Source organism: Ambystoma mexicanum, chromosome 2q, assembly GCF_040938575.1.
Source record: "Ambystoma mexicanum isolate Mex_15411 chromosome 2q, UKY_AmexF1_1, whole genome shotgun sequence".
Taxonomy (NCBI): domain Eukaryota; kingdom Metazoa; phylum Chordata; class Amphibia; order Caudata; family Ambystomatidae; genus Ambystoma; species Ambystoma mexicanum.
Window position 1 is genome coordinate 341,987,364 of NC_090924.1, and position 18,411 is coordinate 342,005,774.

General features: G+C 47.0%; 1 protein-coding gene across 3 annotated transcripts in view; it reads left to right on the plus strand.

Annotated features, from left to right (window-relative positions):
• The window catches only part of E4F1 (E4F transcription factor 1), a 1,100,649-nt gene that overhangs the window by 464,019 nt on the left and 618,219 nt on the right, over window positions 1–18,411 (plus strand). For all 3 annotated transcript variants that reach the window (XM_069647347.1, XM_069647348.1, XM_069647349.1), the window contains one exon: window positions 16,373–16,516. In XM_069647347.1, coding sequence (XP_069503448.1) covers window positions 16,373–16,516 — 144 coding nt within the window. The remainder of the gene's footprint in view (window positions 1–16,372; window positions 16,517–18,411) is intronic.

The window sequence follows — 18,411 nt, forward strand, 5'->3', positions numbered from 1 at the left end:
AGACAACAACCACACTCCTTCACGTGCAATTACAAATAATTTGGAATTATTTCCATTACCAAAAATCCTGTAACAGCTCAATTTGTATGAGAGCATAATAATTCAAACAGTTCATCCATTTCAAGCAATTATACGCCTTCATCCAAAACCAATAAAAATGTACCTTCCTCTGAATTGGTGAAAGGAATTTGTGGCAAAGTAGTTTACTTGCCATTAGATCTAACAGAGAATGTGCACACACTAGGAGTGGAGCGTTCAATAGAGCATTCTCATGCAGAGTGCGTGCTGGAGGTTCTAGCTTCCCAAACATGGCCGCCACTCTTTGGAACAAACTCCCAGATTAGATTTATCGAGTCCCATGCCGCCTTCCGCAAGGCCCTAAAAACTAGGCTCTTTGTCTAATGTGATTACTCTTCATGTACAATGTCCATACTACTGCTATACCACATACTCTGTATTGTAGAACATTGTACTCAGTAACTCTACTGTATAAATAACTGCATGTTAAGCTTCACACATTGGGCCGCTTATTGTAACCCACAAGCAAGCCTCCTTAAGTATACTTATAGCGCCTCGTTGCCTAGAGGGCTGCAGTGTGCTTTACAAATCCAAAAATAAATAAAATAAATTTAATAGTCTTGGTAAATGGAGTACCAACAAAGGATAAAAAAAATGTGGCAACAATTAGTAGACTTACACAAAGTTACACAAGCATTGCAATATCTAAAAGACAACAATGAGTACTACAAGGAAATAAATATTGATGAAAGCTTAAGGCAAACAACTGAAATAATTCAAGAGCCATCAGAACTGGGCAATTCGAACTTCTGGATCCAGCTACAGTATCCACTCTTTTGGACCATTACACAATTCATCCATTGCATTCCAATGAAAGTATAGATGATGCACTAGAAACTTACCAAATGCGACAAACCAAAGGGTCACCAATGACTATTTGGGAAAAAAGTATAGAAGCATGTGCTTTTCCACTGCTGTTTCCTACTGGCAAAGGTGGGAGATACGATGATAGACACACTCAGATTGGGGCATCAGAATACCGCTAATGTATTTGCAAGATCCCAGATTTAGGCAAAATGTGGAATACATATTCCACCTACTCTATGAAAGTGAATTAGCAACACTATGTTATGGAGTTGCACACATTCTTAAATCTGGAACGCACTTTCAAAATATGTCAGCTACGCAGTTAATACAAAAAGTACAAGAAAAAGATGAGGTTTTACAATCAAGTATAACAAATGTGTTTGCAAACATCCGCAGTACAAAGGAATACCGGTTTAGACGGCATGGAGACGTGCGTTGCATGATCAGAAACCTTGGACCACCAACTTGGTTTGTTAGGCTAAGTTGTGCAGAATATGCATGGGAAGATTTACATGAGTTCCTACGCATAGGAAACAGCAACAAACGTAACATAGATTTATTAACACCTGGAGAACTTTGCTTTCTAGATCCAGTTAATGTCTCAAGATATTTCCATCATCGTTTCATTGCAATGCTACACTTTATTTGCAATAAAACTGTTCCACCCTTGGAGAAGTGCAACACTTCTTTTGGAGAAAAGAATATCAAGCGAGAGGAATACCACATATTCACATGGTGTTATGGATCAAAGGTGCTCCGAAATTTGGGCACGACAGTGATAGCACTGTTTTGCAGTTTATCCAAAAATATGTCACATGTGAAATCCCTTCACAACAAACACATAGTGAACTGCATGGGCAGATTTTACAATTTCAAAGACACAAATGTGGCAAATATTGTCACCGTAAATACAAAAACAAAGATAAATACTACACCAAATGCCGCTTTGGTTTCCCTAGACCAGTTACAGAAACAGGTGAAGTAAACAACTTCATGTCTTCAGTTCGACATAGTGTAAAAGGTAAATCACGTAAAAACACATATTACATAAAAAGAAGGGAGGAATCAAAATATATCAATGATTACAATGCAATCATTGCCCTATTATGGAATGCAAACATAGATGTGCAGTACATTGCAGACAATTCAACTGCTGTTGCACGATATGTTACAGCCTACTTAACAAAAGCAGAAAAAACAGAGCTTCAAGACCTCTGGGATGACCTAGCATCAGACAAAAAATTATCACAGAAATTGTACAGCCTAGGCATAACCAGTCTTGGTCCTGCGAAATCTAGAAGAGTGCTAAAATCATATGAGGACATAGAAACAATTGCTAGAAATGATCCCAACAGCCAAGGCATTCTAAAAAACAATTTACTGGACACATTCTATCCGAACAGTACCACTACTCTGGAAAGCATGTGTCTATACCACATAGCTCAAAACTTGGCCTACAAAAATAATGTAAAACCCGATGAAAGCAAACGTAGATATAGAGTGACCGATTGTGAAGGGAGTTTAGTGAAACTTAACAAACAAAGCTTAATTAATCATGTGTAATTGTCATTAAAAACTCTTCAACAGAAAGACCTATATTACATGTCTCCGTTACAACTTTTCAAACCATGGAGAAAAGAGGAAGACATACTAGATAATTATGAGTGCTATGAAGATACTTTCAAAGCAAATGAAAGCACTATCACTGATAACTTTACGGAGTACAAAACAATTTTACACAATGGGCAGCAACAGGAAGAAGAAATTCAATCCCAACTAGATAAAGACTCTTCTAACAGTAGTCAACCTTCTGTAACAGGAAGTCAAGAACCATTAGGACAACCACTAATAGAAAATGAGGCTGAAGTTGCTATGGCAGAAGTAGAAAACACCATGTATCAGTATCAAGAAGATACAGAGGACTTAGCTATACAACAAGCAAAACTTAACAACGATCAGCGCACCATTTTTGAAGAGGTAACAAAAGAAATTGTGCATGGCGTTCAACACGAAATTAAAGAATGTACCTGCCAAATTTACAAACCTATACTGCTGTACGTCAGTGGTGAATCTGGATCAGGGAAAACATTCTTAATCAAAATTATCAGCAAGTTCCTTCAACAATTGACAAACAACAAACTGTCAGCTGTTGTAACAGCCCCCACAGGTTTAGCTGCCTACAACATAGGCGGTGTGACTTTACACCAATTACTACTGCTTCCAGTAGAGCATCAAAATAAATTAGACTACTACAAACGTTCCGCAGAAGCTGCAATGGAATTACGTAGAGTATTGAAACAAATGAAAATGCTGCTAATAGATGAAGTGAGCATGGTCTCCAATCTAATGTTGGCTTTGATTCATCTCAGATTGCAAGAAGTACTTAAAAGTAATAACTAAGAACTCTTTGCAGGGAAACACTTTATCGTTTTCGGAGATCTCCTGCATTTGACACCAGTAAAAGGAGAACCGATTTTTAAAACCGTAGGCCACAAACTGCCAGAAAACTTTTGATAGCATAGGTAATGTTAACCTTTGGCAACATTTCCAATACAGAGAATTAACTGAGAGCATGCAGCAATCTGCAGATCTCACTTATGCCAACATCTTAAAAAGTATTAGAGTTGGTGTATTATCGCAAGAAGCACAAGCTGTATTGAAAAAGTGGCATATACATGTACTTTATGGCGATCATGCATGTGCAACTGATGTTATGGAACAAATAGCGCACAAGAATGTCAATTGTATGGCCTTAATGTACGTAGAGAGCAATTTTCTCTAACTCTTGCATATGCAGTTACCATTCATAAATCCCGAGGTCTTAACCTAGAGAAAGCATTGATAGATATAGGAAAGACAGTGTTTCAGGAAGGCATGTGCTACGTAGCATTGTCACGCTTACGTACACTTGACAGTCTATTGCTAATAAACTTTGATTCAATTAAAGTCAAAGCTGATATTCCTTGCATTCTAGAATACAATAGATTGTGTTCACTGTACACCCCTTACCCGAAACAATATCCTGTTCCAGACAAAGTGAAACGTGGTAAAAGAAAAGTAAATGAAACAGAAATGCAACAAAATGCAAGGGGAAATTCCGCAAAAGAAAAGAAGCTAAAGTTTCATCAATTGCTGCAAACATAGAAGAACCTATTAGGGAATGTAAACCAAGCACGTCGGCAAAGAAGCAGCAGAAAAACCCAAAAATGCGCTCAGATACAGAACTTGCTGGCCCATTCACATTTACAAATGAAAGTGGGGTGAGTTGCTATGCAAATGTAGCAATGAATATTCTATTTCAATTGCCACCACTTGTTAACAATATTTACCTGCACAGCACAGACCAATTGTGTTTGCAAATGTTAGTGCTGCATAGAAATGCAACAAGCAATCCTGACAACACATACTGTGTTCAAGGAGTAAGGCAACAATTGGACGACTGTGCTGGAATGGTGAGATTCATGAACTCACAAGAAGATCCACAAGAATTTCTAATGTACATACTATTAGTATTGGAAAACAAAAGCATACCTGTAAATGAAATCTTCTAAATTTCGTACATGTGGAAACATACATGCACTCTCTGTAACAAAGTGATACAGGAAGAAATCCCAAATGAGCGATTTGTGTATATTTCCATACCAAATTGTGAGAGCATTCCATTTCAGCAACTTGTACAAAATGCAAACCATGGCAGATTATGTAGTATTTGCAATTCAGACAATCGCTCTACCTTACTGATACAATCACATAGTGCCTACATAATACTTATGCTTCTACGTTATAATGCAGTTGGCTCCAAAAACAACTGCAAACTAACTGGATTTACACACGGTCAAGTGTCACTTGGAAAGAAAACCTTTACAACAGTAGGAATAATCTACCATGCAGGAGCTACAACCAATGCAGATCACTACACTGCATACATTAAAAAGAATTCTGGCTGTTTTGAATGTAATGATAGCACCATTACTCTAAAGCAGAGGTTGCCAGCTAACCTAACAAATGTGTCTTAAATGTTCTTGAAGCCAAAATTTATGAATTAATGTGCACTTCAAAATTGTTAACAAAGTAAGTGAAACACTACAAACAGTTAGAATACGCCCACAGGTATCTAACTACCCAACAGGATGGAAGAATGACACAAATAAATGATAATCACACATCGTTGGAAACAAATGCACAGGTAGAATATGCCTATAGGTATGTAAGTGTTGTTAAAAATCGGCAGGAAGGCAACAAAAAACATTATTGGGAAAGATGAAGGAAACAGGATGTAACAACGACACAAATGAATGAGTATCAAAAATCTGTAATAACAAATGCTCAGTTAGCATATGCCTGCAGGTATCTAACTGTTAAAAATTGGCAGGAAGGCAACAAACATAACATTGATTTGAAAAATGAAGAAAACACAAAGTAAAAAAAATAAAGTACTTAGTTCCATAAGAAATGAAGGTTTTTTTAAATCCGACAAGGATTTTTTTCCCCAGACCCAAGGATTAGCAAAGCAAACACAGAAACTGAGCGCAATGCACAGTACACTGGTTTGTAAACTAAATATGAGGGTCTAAAAAAAAAAAAAAGGTAACTGTCTATTATGCAATGTGGCAAATGTAGAAAAACTGCAAACATTAACAAACCTTTTTCTTTCTTCACAGAAATGGAAAAAGTGATACTTCCAAGTACGATAACCAATTTTAAAAAAGGTTATAGATTCTGAACAAAGTAAGGAGTAAGTATATTGCCAGGCATTTTCTACACATGGGAATCTACTCGTCTAATCTATGGTAGTAATAGTGTCTGTAGGCTGGCCTTTTGTCTGCAGTGAGCAACCTACCACCTACGCCTTTCAATCAAGTTCCAAGGAGTACAAGTCCTATCCCCAACCATTGCTGCATATGTAAAACATGGTCCTTGTAAATTAGCAGCTTATAAATGTACTCTTCGGACCATCATCTGCAGCCATGAAGTGAAGAAAGTAGGGCATGAAAACGACGACCACAAACCACCACACCCATATGAACATGTAACTTCACTGCTTATGACTTCAGGCTTCCATGCATGGGCTTTAGCCATGCACCCAAGACTGCAGGGTCTCCCCACGACCACCACAGTGATGTGTGGTAGTGGGGGTTATTCTATAGGTGTGTTATCCTTCAGTACCTCTGCCCAGAGGCTTCCCTCCTAGGTGTATGTCTGTAGATCATGGGATGGGTGTGCAGTCTCTTCAAAGTCTACTGCTTACCACTTTCTTCTTGGTTGCATGCCCTTTGGCCATGCACCCAACATTGCACGCACTCCCCTCAACTTGCCAATTAAAATGCAACACAAGGGGTGTATGCATGGGTGCCACATGCAGCAGTGGTTGGGGCCAGGGCCTAGAGTCTTGGAAGTAAGGCCTTTGGCCGACGGCCATGCATCCAAGACTCTAGGCCCTGGCCACAACCTCCGTAGCATGTGCCAAGCATGGGAGCATACTAATGAATATAACAAAAGCCATTGCAAACACTAATGTATTCACAGCATGTAGCCAATTTCAATGTTCCCTAACACCATACGTATCCTTACAAATGTAACAACTCCCCCGTGCAGTTCACAGGCTCAAATACTAGCCTTATTGGGCCCCTCTTTGCTGTTCGTACAAGGATGCCATAGAACATATGTCATTAAGTAGATGTAAGTGTACTGTGCGTACAAGATGTCCACACACATTACATCATGACGACCGACCCCCAGAACAAGTGCATTAATTACCCGTATGTTACGACTGTAGCCCCTGGCCACTACCACCGTAGCATGTGCCACCCATGGCTGCGTTCTTATGAATATAAAAATAGCCATTGGGAAAAATAATGCATTCACGGCATGTTGTCAATTTCAATGTTGCCTACCTATACCCGTGTGCATTCATGAGTTACAAATTTCCTGTCCACTACATGGAGTGAAGGGTTACACATTTTCTGCCCACTATATGGACTGAAGTGCTATCGTTATTACCCCCCACATTTACTGTACGTACAAGGTGCGCATAGAAATTACATCATGACGGCCGAAGAACAAATGCATAGATCACCCATTTCTTACTGTGTGAACCTTTCCCAATGCTCTGTGACACAGCAAAATAGGGTAATGGAAAAAAGCATATGTATGCTGGTTGTTGCTCCACTTTCAGTGGATACAAGATGTCGGGCGCATCCAAACTATCTGACGGAGAACACGTCTTGCAGCAGCCAATAGGCAGAGATGTCGCGTGTACGCGGTCATGACGGCAACCCCTTAGCCAATCGGTTTCTTGTTCGTCGACCGAACAGGGAAGTGTGACCGCGGAGCAAACATAGATATCACTAATTCTCCAGCATGGGGTCTGGCATGGATTCACATGCTCATGAATATTCCCCGTCGTCAGGCTGGGAATCCTCGGTAAAGAAAAATCAGTATCAGTTTCGTTTCTGATCTGTCTTTCGTAGTATTAACCAATCACTGATCTCCGCGTCATACTGACCACAGCCAATGACTGCCATCTCCCTAAGCCCCGCCTCTGGCAGCCATCGTCAGATTTTTACTGCACGTTCAAGTGTTGGGATCCTCGTGCTATTGCTCTCGAGCATTAGTGCTTTTTTCGCGCTTTTTCTTAGGAACATTTTCTCTTTTTCAGTCAAAAGAGCCTCAAGCTCCACCGTTTCTTTATCCGATCAACGGGGACCCGTGTCCGATACTTCTACGCCCCTCAAGGATGAAGATTTCATCGAGCCACGCTTTTGGAGGACTCCAGAAGTTTCTCAGGCCCTTCTCGAGCATGGCCCAGGAGAAGGGAAGCTCGACGCCCGGAAAGCTGTTCAGGGTCTGCCCTGGATGCCAGCTTCAGAATGTCTTTAAGGAGGACGAACACTCCCTTTGCCTTTACTGCCTGCATGAAGACAAGACGCACGTGGAGAAGGACTGTGCGTTTTGCGGCAATATGTCGGAGCGGACCATGAAGGACCGCCATCAGCGTCTCACCAACTGGCTGGAAGGAAAGAGCCCGTCAGGCGAGAAGAAGAAGAAGAAGTCCGAGCGGTCTTCTAAGACCTTTGAGGGCGCCCCCGCGACGGGGGTCCAACAGAAGGCCAAGCACTGCGAGTCCGCTGGCACCGGGTGCGCCGAACGGTCGGGCTCTACGGGCGCCAGGCAGGGCGCATCCTCCCCGGCACCATCAACCACAAGCCAACGCTCTGGCTCGGGTAAGAGGAAGGCCGAGCACCCGGCGAAGCTCCTGGAGAGACTCTGGTCGTGCTGGAAGGCCCCATTGGAGGGGGAGCGAGGTGGTGACCCTCCCCCCAAGGAGAAGGCGGTGAGCGCACCTAAGGTGGTGAAAGCCTTGATCCATCCGGCCAAGGCCTCTATCGAGACAGTCGCGGCAGCCCTGGCTCAGCCTGTGGAGGCTACACCAGTGGTGGCGACCTCGGGGCCCAGAATCTCCCTGCCACCGCGAAGGGAGTCCTCTTTCATGCCCATCGACAGGACCCCCGTGAAACCTCCGACGGAGAAGAAAAAGGGGGGGCAGGAGGTTGTCGTGGATTCGGCCTCAACCTCTGAGGAGGAGCTGATCGAAGTCTTAGGCCACGGCACTGGCGTGGAAGAAGACCATCCTGTCGGGAGGGACCCCGACGTGGGAGACGACGAGAACGTCGAGGGTGCCGACGGGGCTCCTGATTGCCCGTCGGAACCCCCTCAACCAGTGCCGCAAGACAACTCGGCGGCCATTTTGTTGGCTATACAGTCCTTATGCTCGGAGATAAGGACGAGTCTGCCGTTACCACCAACGGAGGAACCGCTCCCGATGGGGGACCCGGAGCCAGGCCCTTCTGGGAGCCCTCCTCTTAAGAGAAGGAGGATTCATCCTCCACCTCCTTTTCAACCATCGCGCCCTGCTCAGCCCTCCTCCCTGTCCACGACACGTGGGGATGATACGGGGACTGACACGGCCGCGACGGGTACGGACGACGAGGTTTACGACGAGGATCTCCCGTCGTCACCTCCCACCCGGGCTTCCCCGCCCGACGAGATTGGATCGTTTCACGCCATGATCGCCAGGGCATCCGAGCTTTTCCAGCTCTGCCCGGAAGAGAAGAAGGAAGGTTTCCTTTATCAACGGCGCGAGACCAAGAGGAAGACGGTCCTCGCTGTGCCTCTACTGGACGATATCTGGGATGAGGGTCTCTCCCTCCTCAAGAACCCATCCACAACGCCAGCTAGAAGGGATCGGTACGAGAAGTACCAGGTCCCAGACGCGGCCCCCTTGTGCCTTCGGGCACAGCTGACCCCGGACTCGGTCATCTCTGCGGTGGCCAGGAAGAAAGCGGGGGGGGGGGCTCGGCCTCTACGTCAACCTCCCCGACGGACGGCGAGGGAAAGAAATTGGACACGATGGGTCGCAGAGTCATCTCATCGGCAGCAATGACGATTAAGGCTGCCAACGCCTTGGCTATCCTAGCCCGCTACGACAGGGAGTTGTGGTACAAACTCGCCCCCCTGCTGGACTTCCTACCAGACGACAAGAGGGCGGAGGCCCTAGAGATCTTGCAGGAAGGAGAAGGGGCGTCGGATCACGCCATTACGATAGCGACGGACATCGCTGACACTGGATTTCGCCAGTTATGATATGAAATGATATGATATGGTATTTGTAACGCGCCTATACACAAGTGTTTCAAGGCGCGACGAGGCAGGGAGGGAGGGAAACAAGGGGAAGACAGACAAACGATCCTACTAGGCCAGGTGTCATTCAGATCGGGCAAGTGCAGAGGTAAGGGGAAAAGGAGAAAGTGCAGGGGGAGTAGGAGGGGGGGAAAGTGCAGTACACGGTAAGTAGCGTAATAAAATAATAAATAATAAATAAAAGGGCCAGCTGGTGGCAAGTGCGAGGTAAGTGCAGAGCAAGTGCTAGGAAGGGGGCTGTAGGGATACAGTGACAGTCCCACAGTGCAGGGGGAGCCAGGGAGGCAGTGCAAGTGGAGAGTGGCTGGGCCCTGGACCGAGGTTGCTGAGAGTGGCCAAGATGCAGGTTTAGTGCAGAATTTCAGTGGGGAGCTAAGCAGGTTTAGCAGGGGAGAGGGAGAGAGAAGGCAGAAGCGAAGAGGAAGGTTTTGAGGTGCTTCCGGAACCGGAGATGGTTCTCCTCAAGTTTCAGGGAGGCAGGAAGGCTGTTCCAGAGGGAGGCCCCTGCTGCGGAGAGAGATCTACCCCCAGCTCGTTGCTTCGAGAAGCGGCTGACCATGAGTTGGGCAACGGCGTGTGCCTGAGGTGGCGTGGATGGCTCAAGGCTACTGACTTCCGTCAGGACGTGCAGACCAGAGTTCTTGGACATGCCGTTCGACGGGAACAACCTGTTTGGGAAAACAGTGGACGATTCCCTACAAGCCATCAAGGCGGACACGGAGACGGCCCGGGCTCTTGGTGTTCTCCAGCAACGACGGCCGCCCTTTCGGAGCGGCGGAGGCAAACAGGTTGCCTCCAAAGGTTCCAGTGGCGGATTTTCCACCTATCGTCAAGCGGCCCGTTCGTCGTCACAGGAAGCCTACAGGGGACGAGGCAAGTCGGGCGGACCCCGCCGTCGTCGCCAAGGAGGACAAGGCGGCAAAGCCTCGTCGAAGCAGGACTGAACCGGCCGTGGGGTCGGGCCCCCACCGAAGCACCCCGGTGGGAGGCCGGCTGGCGAGCTTCGTCAGCGTGTGGGAGTCCATCTCCACCGACCGTTGGGTGCTGGACGCCCTGGCTCAGGGTCACGCGCTCGAGTTTCTAAAGAGGTGCCCGCGCGTCCCCCCTGTGGCCAGGAAGGAACATCACGTCCCTCAACATCTCTTGGAGGCAAGGGCGATGCTCAGGAAGGGCGCCATCAAGCTCGTCCCAAAGAGGCTTCGGGGCTCCGGAGTTTACTCAAGATACTTCCTCGTGAAGAAGAAGACGGGAGGATGGCGTCCCACCCTGGACCTACGACGACTGAACAAATTCATCAAGGCGCAGAAGTTCCGGATGGTCACCCTCCAACACGTCCTGGGTCAACTGGAGGAGGGCTATTTCCTGTCGTCGTTGGATTTGGAGGATGCCTACTTCCATATCCCCATCCTAAAGGGACACCGAAAGTTTCTCAGATTCGTGGTCCAAGGGCGTCACTACCAGTTCAGAGCCCTACCCTTCCCAGGGTGTTCACCAAGTGCCTCACACCGGTGGCGGCGCGGCTGCGCCTAGAGGGGATCCACGTCTACCCCTACCTGGACGACTGGCTCATCTGAGCAAAGACGAAGGAGCTCGCCGTGGAGCACACGGCAAGGACCGTCCAACTACTCACGGACCTGGGTTTCTCCATAAACTACGCCAAGTCCCACCTGGTGCCCGCGCAAGACGCACGGTTTCTGGGAGCGAAGCTCGACACAGTGTCGCTTCTGGCCTCTCCGTCGGAGGAAAGGACGAGGGCCATCTTGGGCAAGGTGCAGCGGATGCTGCTTGCGGACGTGGCCAGGGTGAGGTCCATCAAGTCCCTCCTCGGAATGATGTCGTCTTGCATTTATCTCATCTGCCTGTGCAGGCTCCGGATGCCCCCGTTGCAGGAGTTCCTGGACGCGCGCTGGATCCAGACGACGGGCAGCTTCGAGGAGAGGATCACACTCGACGAGAGTTTCCGACGAGCAATCCGGTGGTGGGGCACCCGCGCGCATCTGTCGGCGGGCATGGACTTCCAGACCCCGGGCCACCAGAAGACAGTGACCACGGATGCCTCCCTGGAGGGGTGGGGAGCGCACACCGAAAACCTGCACGCGAGGGGTCTTTGGCTGCCGGCGGAGAGGTCCCTCCATATCAACGTCCTGGAACTCCGTGCAGTGTTTTGGGCCCTCAGGTCCTTTCTTCCGTCCCTCAAGGGCAAGGTGGTGAGGATCTTCACCGACAACACCACCACCATGTTCTACATCAGGAAGCAGGGCGGTACCAGATCCCCAGCCCTGTCCGAGGAGGCACAGGATCTGTGGCATTGGGCCGTCACCCAAGGGATGTTTCTGGTGCTGTTTCATCTGGCAGGAATAAAAAACACCATCGCCGACTCACTCAGCAGAGAGCTGCGCTCGTGCCACGAGTGGGAACTACGACAGGATCTAGTGGACCGCCTCTTCCGACGGTGGGGCACACCCCAGATCGACCTGTTCGCGACAGCGACGAACTCCAAGTGCCGGAGGTTCGCCAGCAGGTTTCCCCAGCCGAGGAGCATGGGCGATGCTTTCTCGTTCCCCTGGGAGGGCCAGTTCCTATATGCGTTCCCTCCATTGCCGCTGCTGATCCGGCTCATCAACCAGCTCAAGAGGTCACAGTGCAAGATGATCCTCGTCGCACCTGCGTGGCCAAGGCAGATATGGTTCCTGGACCTTCTGGACTTGTCAGCGTCCCCGTCAATCAAACTGCCAGTGGACGCGGATCTTCTCTCCAGGGAAGGAGGCGCCATCCTCCATCACAACCCGAAGTCGCTGAACTTGCAGGCCTGGCTCCTGCAGCGTTAGAGTTTGGAGGTTATGACATACCAGCCGACTGCAGAGAGGTTCTTGCAAAGGCCAGGGCGTCCTCAACTCTTAAATGCTACGGACACAAATGGAAGAGGTTCTCTGTCTGGTGCCACGCACAGAAGATTAACCCTCTACGGATTACGGCTCCCCAAATACTGCCGTACCTGCTGACGCTGGCCAAGGCTGGACTGGTGCACGCTTCCATCAAGATTCATCTTGCTGCGATCTCCCGATACACCAGAACCACGGGACGGTCGTCTTTGTGGTCTCATCGTCTGGTGAAAGAATTCATGAAGGGACTGTTCAGATCGTTCCCGCCGGTGAAGGCCCCGGCCCCGGCGTGGGAGCTCTACGTGGTGCTGACCAAGCTCATGGGACCTCCGTTCGAGCCCCTGCACTCGGCTCCGTTGAAGTTCTTGTCGTGGAAAACAGCATTTCCTGTGGCCATCACCTCCGCACGACGGGTGGGAGAGATCCAGGCCCTTTCCTGCAAGCCCCCGTACTTGACTTTTCACGACACGAGGGTAGTGCTCAGGACGCACCCCTCCTTCATGCCCAAGGTGCCGTCGGACTTCCACCTCAACAAACCCTTGGTGTTGCCTGTTTTCTTCCCGTCGCCTTCGTCGCCGGCTGAAAGGACTTTGCACTCGCTGGATGTGGCTAGAGCGCTGAAGTTCTACGTGGACCGCACAAAGTGTTTTCGGAAGACGTCACAACATTTTGTGAACTTTGGACCTGTCAATCAGGGGAAGGCTCTCTCGAAGGCTTCCATTTCCAGATGGCTCTCCGGCTGTATCATGTACTGCCATCGGTTGGCAAACCGACCGCTGCCTGGCCGTCCGAGAGCCCATTCCACTAGAGCGATCGCAGCTACCACGGCGTTCCTATCTGGTGTGCCCTTGCTGGACATCTGCAGGGCTGCTACGTGGAGGTCGACGCACACCTTCACGAAATTCTACTGCGTCGATCGGGATTCCAGGGAGGAGTCCAGGGTCGGCCAAGCAGTGCTGCGCAACCTGTTCGCCTAAGGTGAGCCTGGTGAGGAGGTAAGAATTGCTTAATGTTGAGTTTTGATGTAATACTTAATGTTGAGCCTTTGCCACGTCCCGTGGTTGTGCATGTGTGTACTGCTGTATTTTCTTTTATTCATGAGCATGTGAATCCATGCCAGACCCATGCTTGAGAACAACAGTTACAGGTAAGTAACTTGTTTCTTATTTCAGACCTACATTTTCATAATTATAAATGAACGTACTGCATGTATGGTGACAACATTTACAAAAGCACAATTTCTGGACCAAGCCCCTGTACCTCCTGCAGATTTCGTCAAAATCCGTCCAGCGGTTTCGCCTGTAGCCGTATGCAAAGTTTTTTTCCCCCATTCAGTCTATGGGGAAAAAAGACGTTTTGGGACTCCCTATAACTCCGCTCCCCCTGGACGAATCCTCACCAGACTTTGCACAAAGATTCAGAGTGGCCCGTGTACTGTTTTTGCAAAGTTTGGTGATGATTCGTCCAGGGAGAGCGGAGTTATAAGTCGCCCAAAAGGTGCTCTTCCTATGGAAACAGCAACTTAACCAGAACTCTTGTGGTAAATGCAAAAGTGTTCGACTAAAATAATAAAAAAACAATAAAACTATCACAGCTACCACCGGCTTGTCTTAGGCACATTGCAAATGTAACCGACGAGCTGTTATGTACAATTAATTACGAACACAAAGTATCCTAACTGTAATTCACTTTAATGTGATGGGCGCAATTCTATTGATACATAAAGAGACAATCTGTGGAGGGAAAGGTGCAAAAAGACAATCTTTCCGAATACTCACATTTCCTCACTTACTCCTCTACTCCCCCACTTAGTCTCTCCCACTCACATTGCTCACCATACAGGCCTTCTCACACCCAAGTATCCCTTTCTCTCACCAACAAATGCCTCCCCACCTTGCACATGCTCACTGTAGTTCGCTTCCACACTCCGCTTCAGCGTCCTTCCTTCGCCTGGTCTCTTGGTCCACCTTCTTCTCCCCTGACCTCGCCCGAACGACCTGCACTCGGTCTCTTCACCGTTTTATAGCACTTCCTGCATTAGCCCTTTTCTCCGCCCTCCATTTGCTTCCACTCTCATTTGTTCTATGAGCCAACCACTGACTGCATTTTCCACCGGGGCAGAGTTGCACTGTGCAAATTGCATGAAATTGCCTTCTTGCCATGCCCCCTTTCCCAGCACAGAACCACAAGAATGCCATGCTATCAGTCTGGTGTCAGGATTTTTGATCTTGGCGTAATTTCTCTGTTGCATGGGTTGGAGCATCTTTGGTTTATTGCCATGACTATTGCTGGAGTTCTCGATTTGGCTCTTTCTCATGGATCGTACTGCTTCAGACTTGCTGTAGAGGAGTCTGAAATAAGCCAGAGAGAACACTGGCCAGCATGTTGTATGGCAGGCATGGTGTGATAAAAGGAAGTACTTTCTTCTTGCAACCAGGCTGTCAGTCTGCCCGCCTTCAGTACCCTTTGTTCTACATTCTCGCCAGCACCAGCAGTGGCGCCTGCCGTGGCAGAAAGCTCTTCGCCGGGCGTTGCAGACTTCAATACCGAGATGGCCCGGGACATTGCGCATGTGACTGATCACGTGTGTGTGTGTGTGTGTGTGTGTCTGCTGATGCGACCCGGAAGTGTCATGTCGCATCAGCATTTGTAGTCAAGCAGGGTAAACAAGTCGTGCAGCACTCCTTAACTGTTGCGTTTTGATGGCTTTTTCCACACCTCGTCTGGATTGAACTCTTTCATGGACTCGGTTTTGTTTTTGTTTTGTGATTTTCTTTCTGCTCAGACTCTTCTACTGATTCTTACTTCAAGAAACAGGACTCCCTTCTTTCAAGGAGTGAACAGTACTTTTGTATCCTTCTGCTCTCCATAGATTGTGCCCTAGTGTCGTACGGGTCAGGTGTCGTTTCTTTTGAAGAATATTTCATCAAGCTCACCCTGGCATTGTAGTTTGGAACACCTAACATTTCAGACTTCCTGGCAGGAGGTTTTCAGGTAGGTTCATCAACTTCATCCTTGCAACATCAGGTAGGAACTGGGTACTGTCAGAGGGAGGTGTTTGTTACCTATTGCTGTTCATCCGAGGTATTGATACTGTTGCATCTGTTTTTCCCTTTCTCTAGCACTGATAGTTGCTCTGCCTTTTCACCTGAGCCCCTAACTTGTCGGGCTGTTTTTACATCTCTGCAGGATGCGCTCTCGGGGTGCGGGAGGGGATTCACCCTGTGAAAGGAGACCCTGGTTGGTATATACAACAGGGGTTATCAGAGTCAGAGCGAACCCTGACACAGGCACATGTGGGGGGAGCAGAGACTGGCCTATTGGGAAGGGCTGGCTCTGGCAAACACCATGGTAGGCCACTTTCCCCAAGTTGAGAGAGGTTCCCCATCCACCCTTGACAGGGTCAGCTCCCTACGCTGTCAGAACTGTTAGATGGAAGCAGCTGATTGAGGGGCCAACACAAATATGCAGACTTTGTCCACATTTTTCTTGTATCTACCAAACTCTGACCGGTGGAATTGGATGGATGGATGGATGGATGGATGGATACAGTTAATGGTAGTTGAAGACAAAACTGATAAGCTATCGATAATGGTCAACAATGATTCAGAATGGAAGACCTTAATCCTCAAAATGTATGGCTAATTAGAAGCCTCATGACTACCAAAAACATTTTGGGGAAACTGGCAGTCTCCCCTAACTTAAAAGGTTGACACCCGAATAGCATCAATAGCTAGACAGGCTTATGTAGCTATAGGTTTTTAGAAACGCTCAATGACTACAGACTCGGGAGTAATCACCAAGTAACCCTATGGATGTGTATATGAATTAAGATATCAGTGTGACTTTTTTAAAACTTTGAGCAACTTGTCAACCTACTACTCCTGTTTTTTTTCTCTTTAAAGATGAACGTCCCTACACATGTAAGAAGTGTAACAAGAGCTTCCGTGAGTCAGGGGCTCTAACACGGCACTTGAAGTCATTGACGCCATGCACTGAAAAGATCCCGTTTCGAAAAGAAAGAATCCTAAAAGAGGAGTTACCTATTGGTCAGTCCAGAAATATATTCTTACACTTGAATGTTGTTTATTCTCCATGTACACTGCATGATTTACAGAGCAATGGAACTGATTGTTTATTATTTGTAATGTGTCATCCAAATGAGTTATAGAGGTTGTTGGAAATGTTTAGTGCTGACTTTTGTAGGAATTAATAGATTAAGTGAATACCAGGTGATCCAGTCTTGCAATACTACTATGAACCAGAGCCTTTTGCACAGCAAAAATAATCAAAATCCTCTTTGCTGGCACACAGACTACTCTGTACAGCATTCCATGGCAACCCCCATGCAGATGCCTCTTGTAATGCTCACACAGTAGATAACTTTTTTTTTCTTTTTTATTTGTTTTGAAGTATTAAAGCCTTCTTACACCCCATGTAATGAGAACATATTTCAAAGGGTTGTATGTTATTTGGTTGAAGTGAATTACTTCATTGTAATTCACTTCAAATCAATTATTTTGTGGCTTTTTTTTCAATATAATGCGTGTACTCCACCAAACCTCCTTCTGCATGCCACACACTTAGACCCTTCCCACCCCAATACACTTTTATCCCCAAATATGCCTTTATAAATGACTTCACCACAAAGTAATTGCAGCGTAAGTAATTTACTTCAATGTACAACAGCATATGATTTGAAAGACCAGGTTTAGTTTAATATTTGTAGTGCGCACCGGACCCGGGTGTATCAGGGCGCAAAAGGCAAAAAGAATATTCTCAGCTTGGTTACATTGCTGTACGTTCATATACAATAAAGAAAATACAGTAAAGAAAATACAGTAAATAAAATAGTCGAGCTTAATATACAGTAAGTAATATACATACAAGTAATTAGGGAAATATAAACAGTAGATAGTATAATATGTACAATAGTATCGGTCATATGTACAGGATGTATAAAATGTGCAGAAGTTAGCTGGGAGAGGTAGGGAGAATGAGGAGTGTTAGATGTCATTTTCCTTGATCCATTGGATGTATTTGCGCCTGAAGAGTGGGTAGGGTTGGGTAGCTCTTACGGAGGAGGGGAGTGAGTTCCAATGTTGTGCGGCTTGTACTTGGAAGCTGGTGCCTCCGGTTTTAGAGCGTTTGTATCTGGGCACTGGGAGGGTATTGGAGTTGGATGATCTAGTGTGTCGATTAGGGTCGTGTCTGGTAAATCTGTCTGAGGTAACGCGGCGTGGCATTAAGGCATTTGTGGGTGAGAGATGCAACTTTTAAAGCAATTGTGTCTTTGGTTGAGAGCCAGTTGTGAGCTCTTCTTCAATTGGATATATGGTCTTTTTTAGGGAGACTCAGTGCTGCTCTGAGCGCGTTATTTTGTAGGATCTGGATTTTGTCTGATATATTTATTGGCTCCTAGATATAAGGCGTTACAATAATCTAGCTTAGATAGAATAAGGGCTCTGGCAAGGGTGGTGCAGCTTTTGGGGGAGAGGAAAGGTTTGGCTGCTCTGATTAATTTGCACGTGTAAGAGGCCAGGGAGCTTACCTGTTTTTTAAAGAAGAGGGTGGCATCTAAGTAGAAGCCTAGCGTTTTTACTTCCTTCGCTACCTCAATGGTGTTTCCGTCAATCAAGAAGCTGGAGTAAATGTGGCCTAGCTTGTTAATGTTGTGGGTGGTGCCAAGGATGATGAGCTCCGTCTTGTCAACATTCAGGCATAGCCCATGCGAGGCCATCCATGCCTGAATGATGAGGTACACCCTGTTCACCAAGACCAAATCCTTGTAATCTCACGTCAACGGTATGAGGATCTGGGTATCATGCGCATAGTTAGTGTAGGTGATACCCAGACCATCGAGATTGTCGAAAAGGGGCTTTATGAAGATGTTATACAGGGTGGGAGAGACGCATGATCCTTGAGGCACACCGCAGGTGATAGG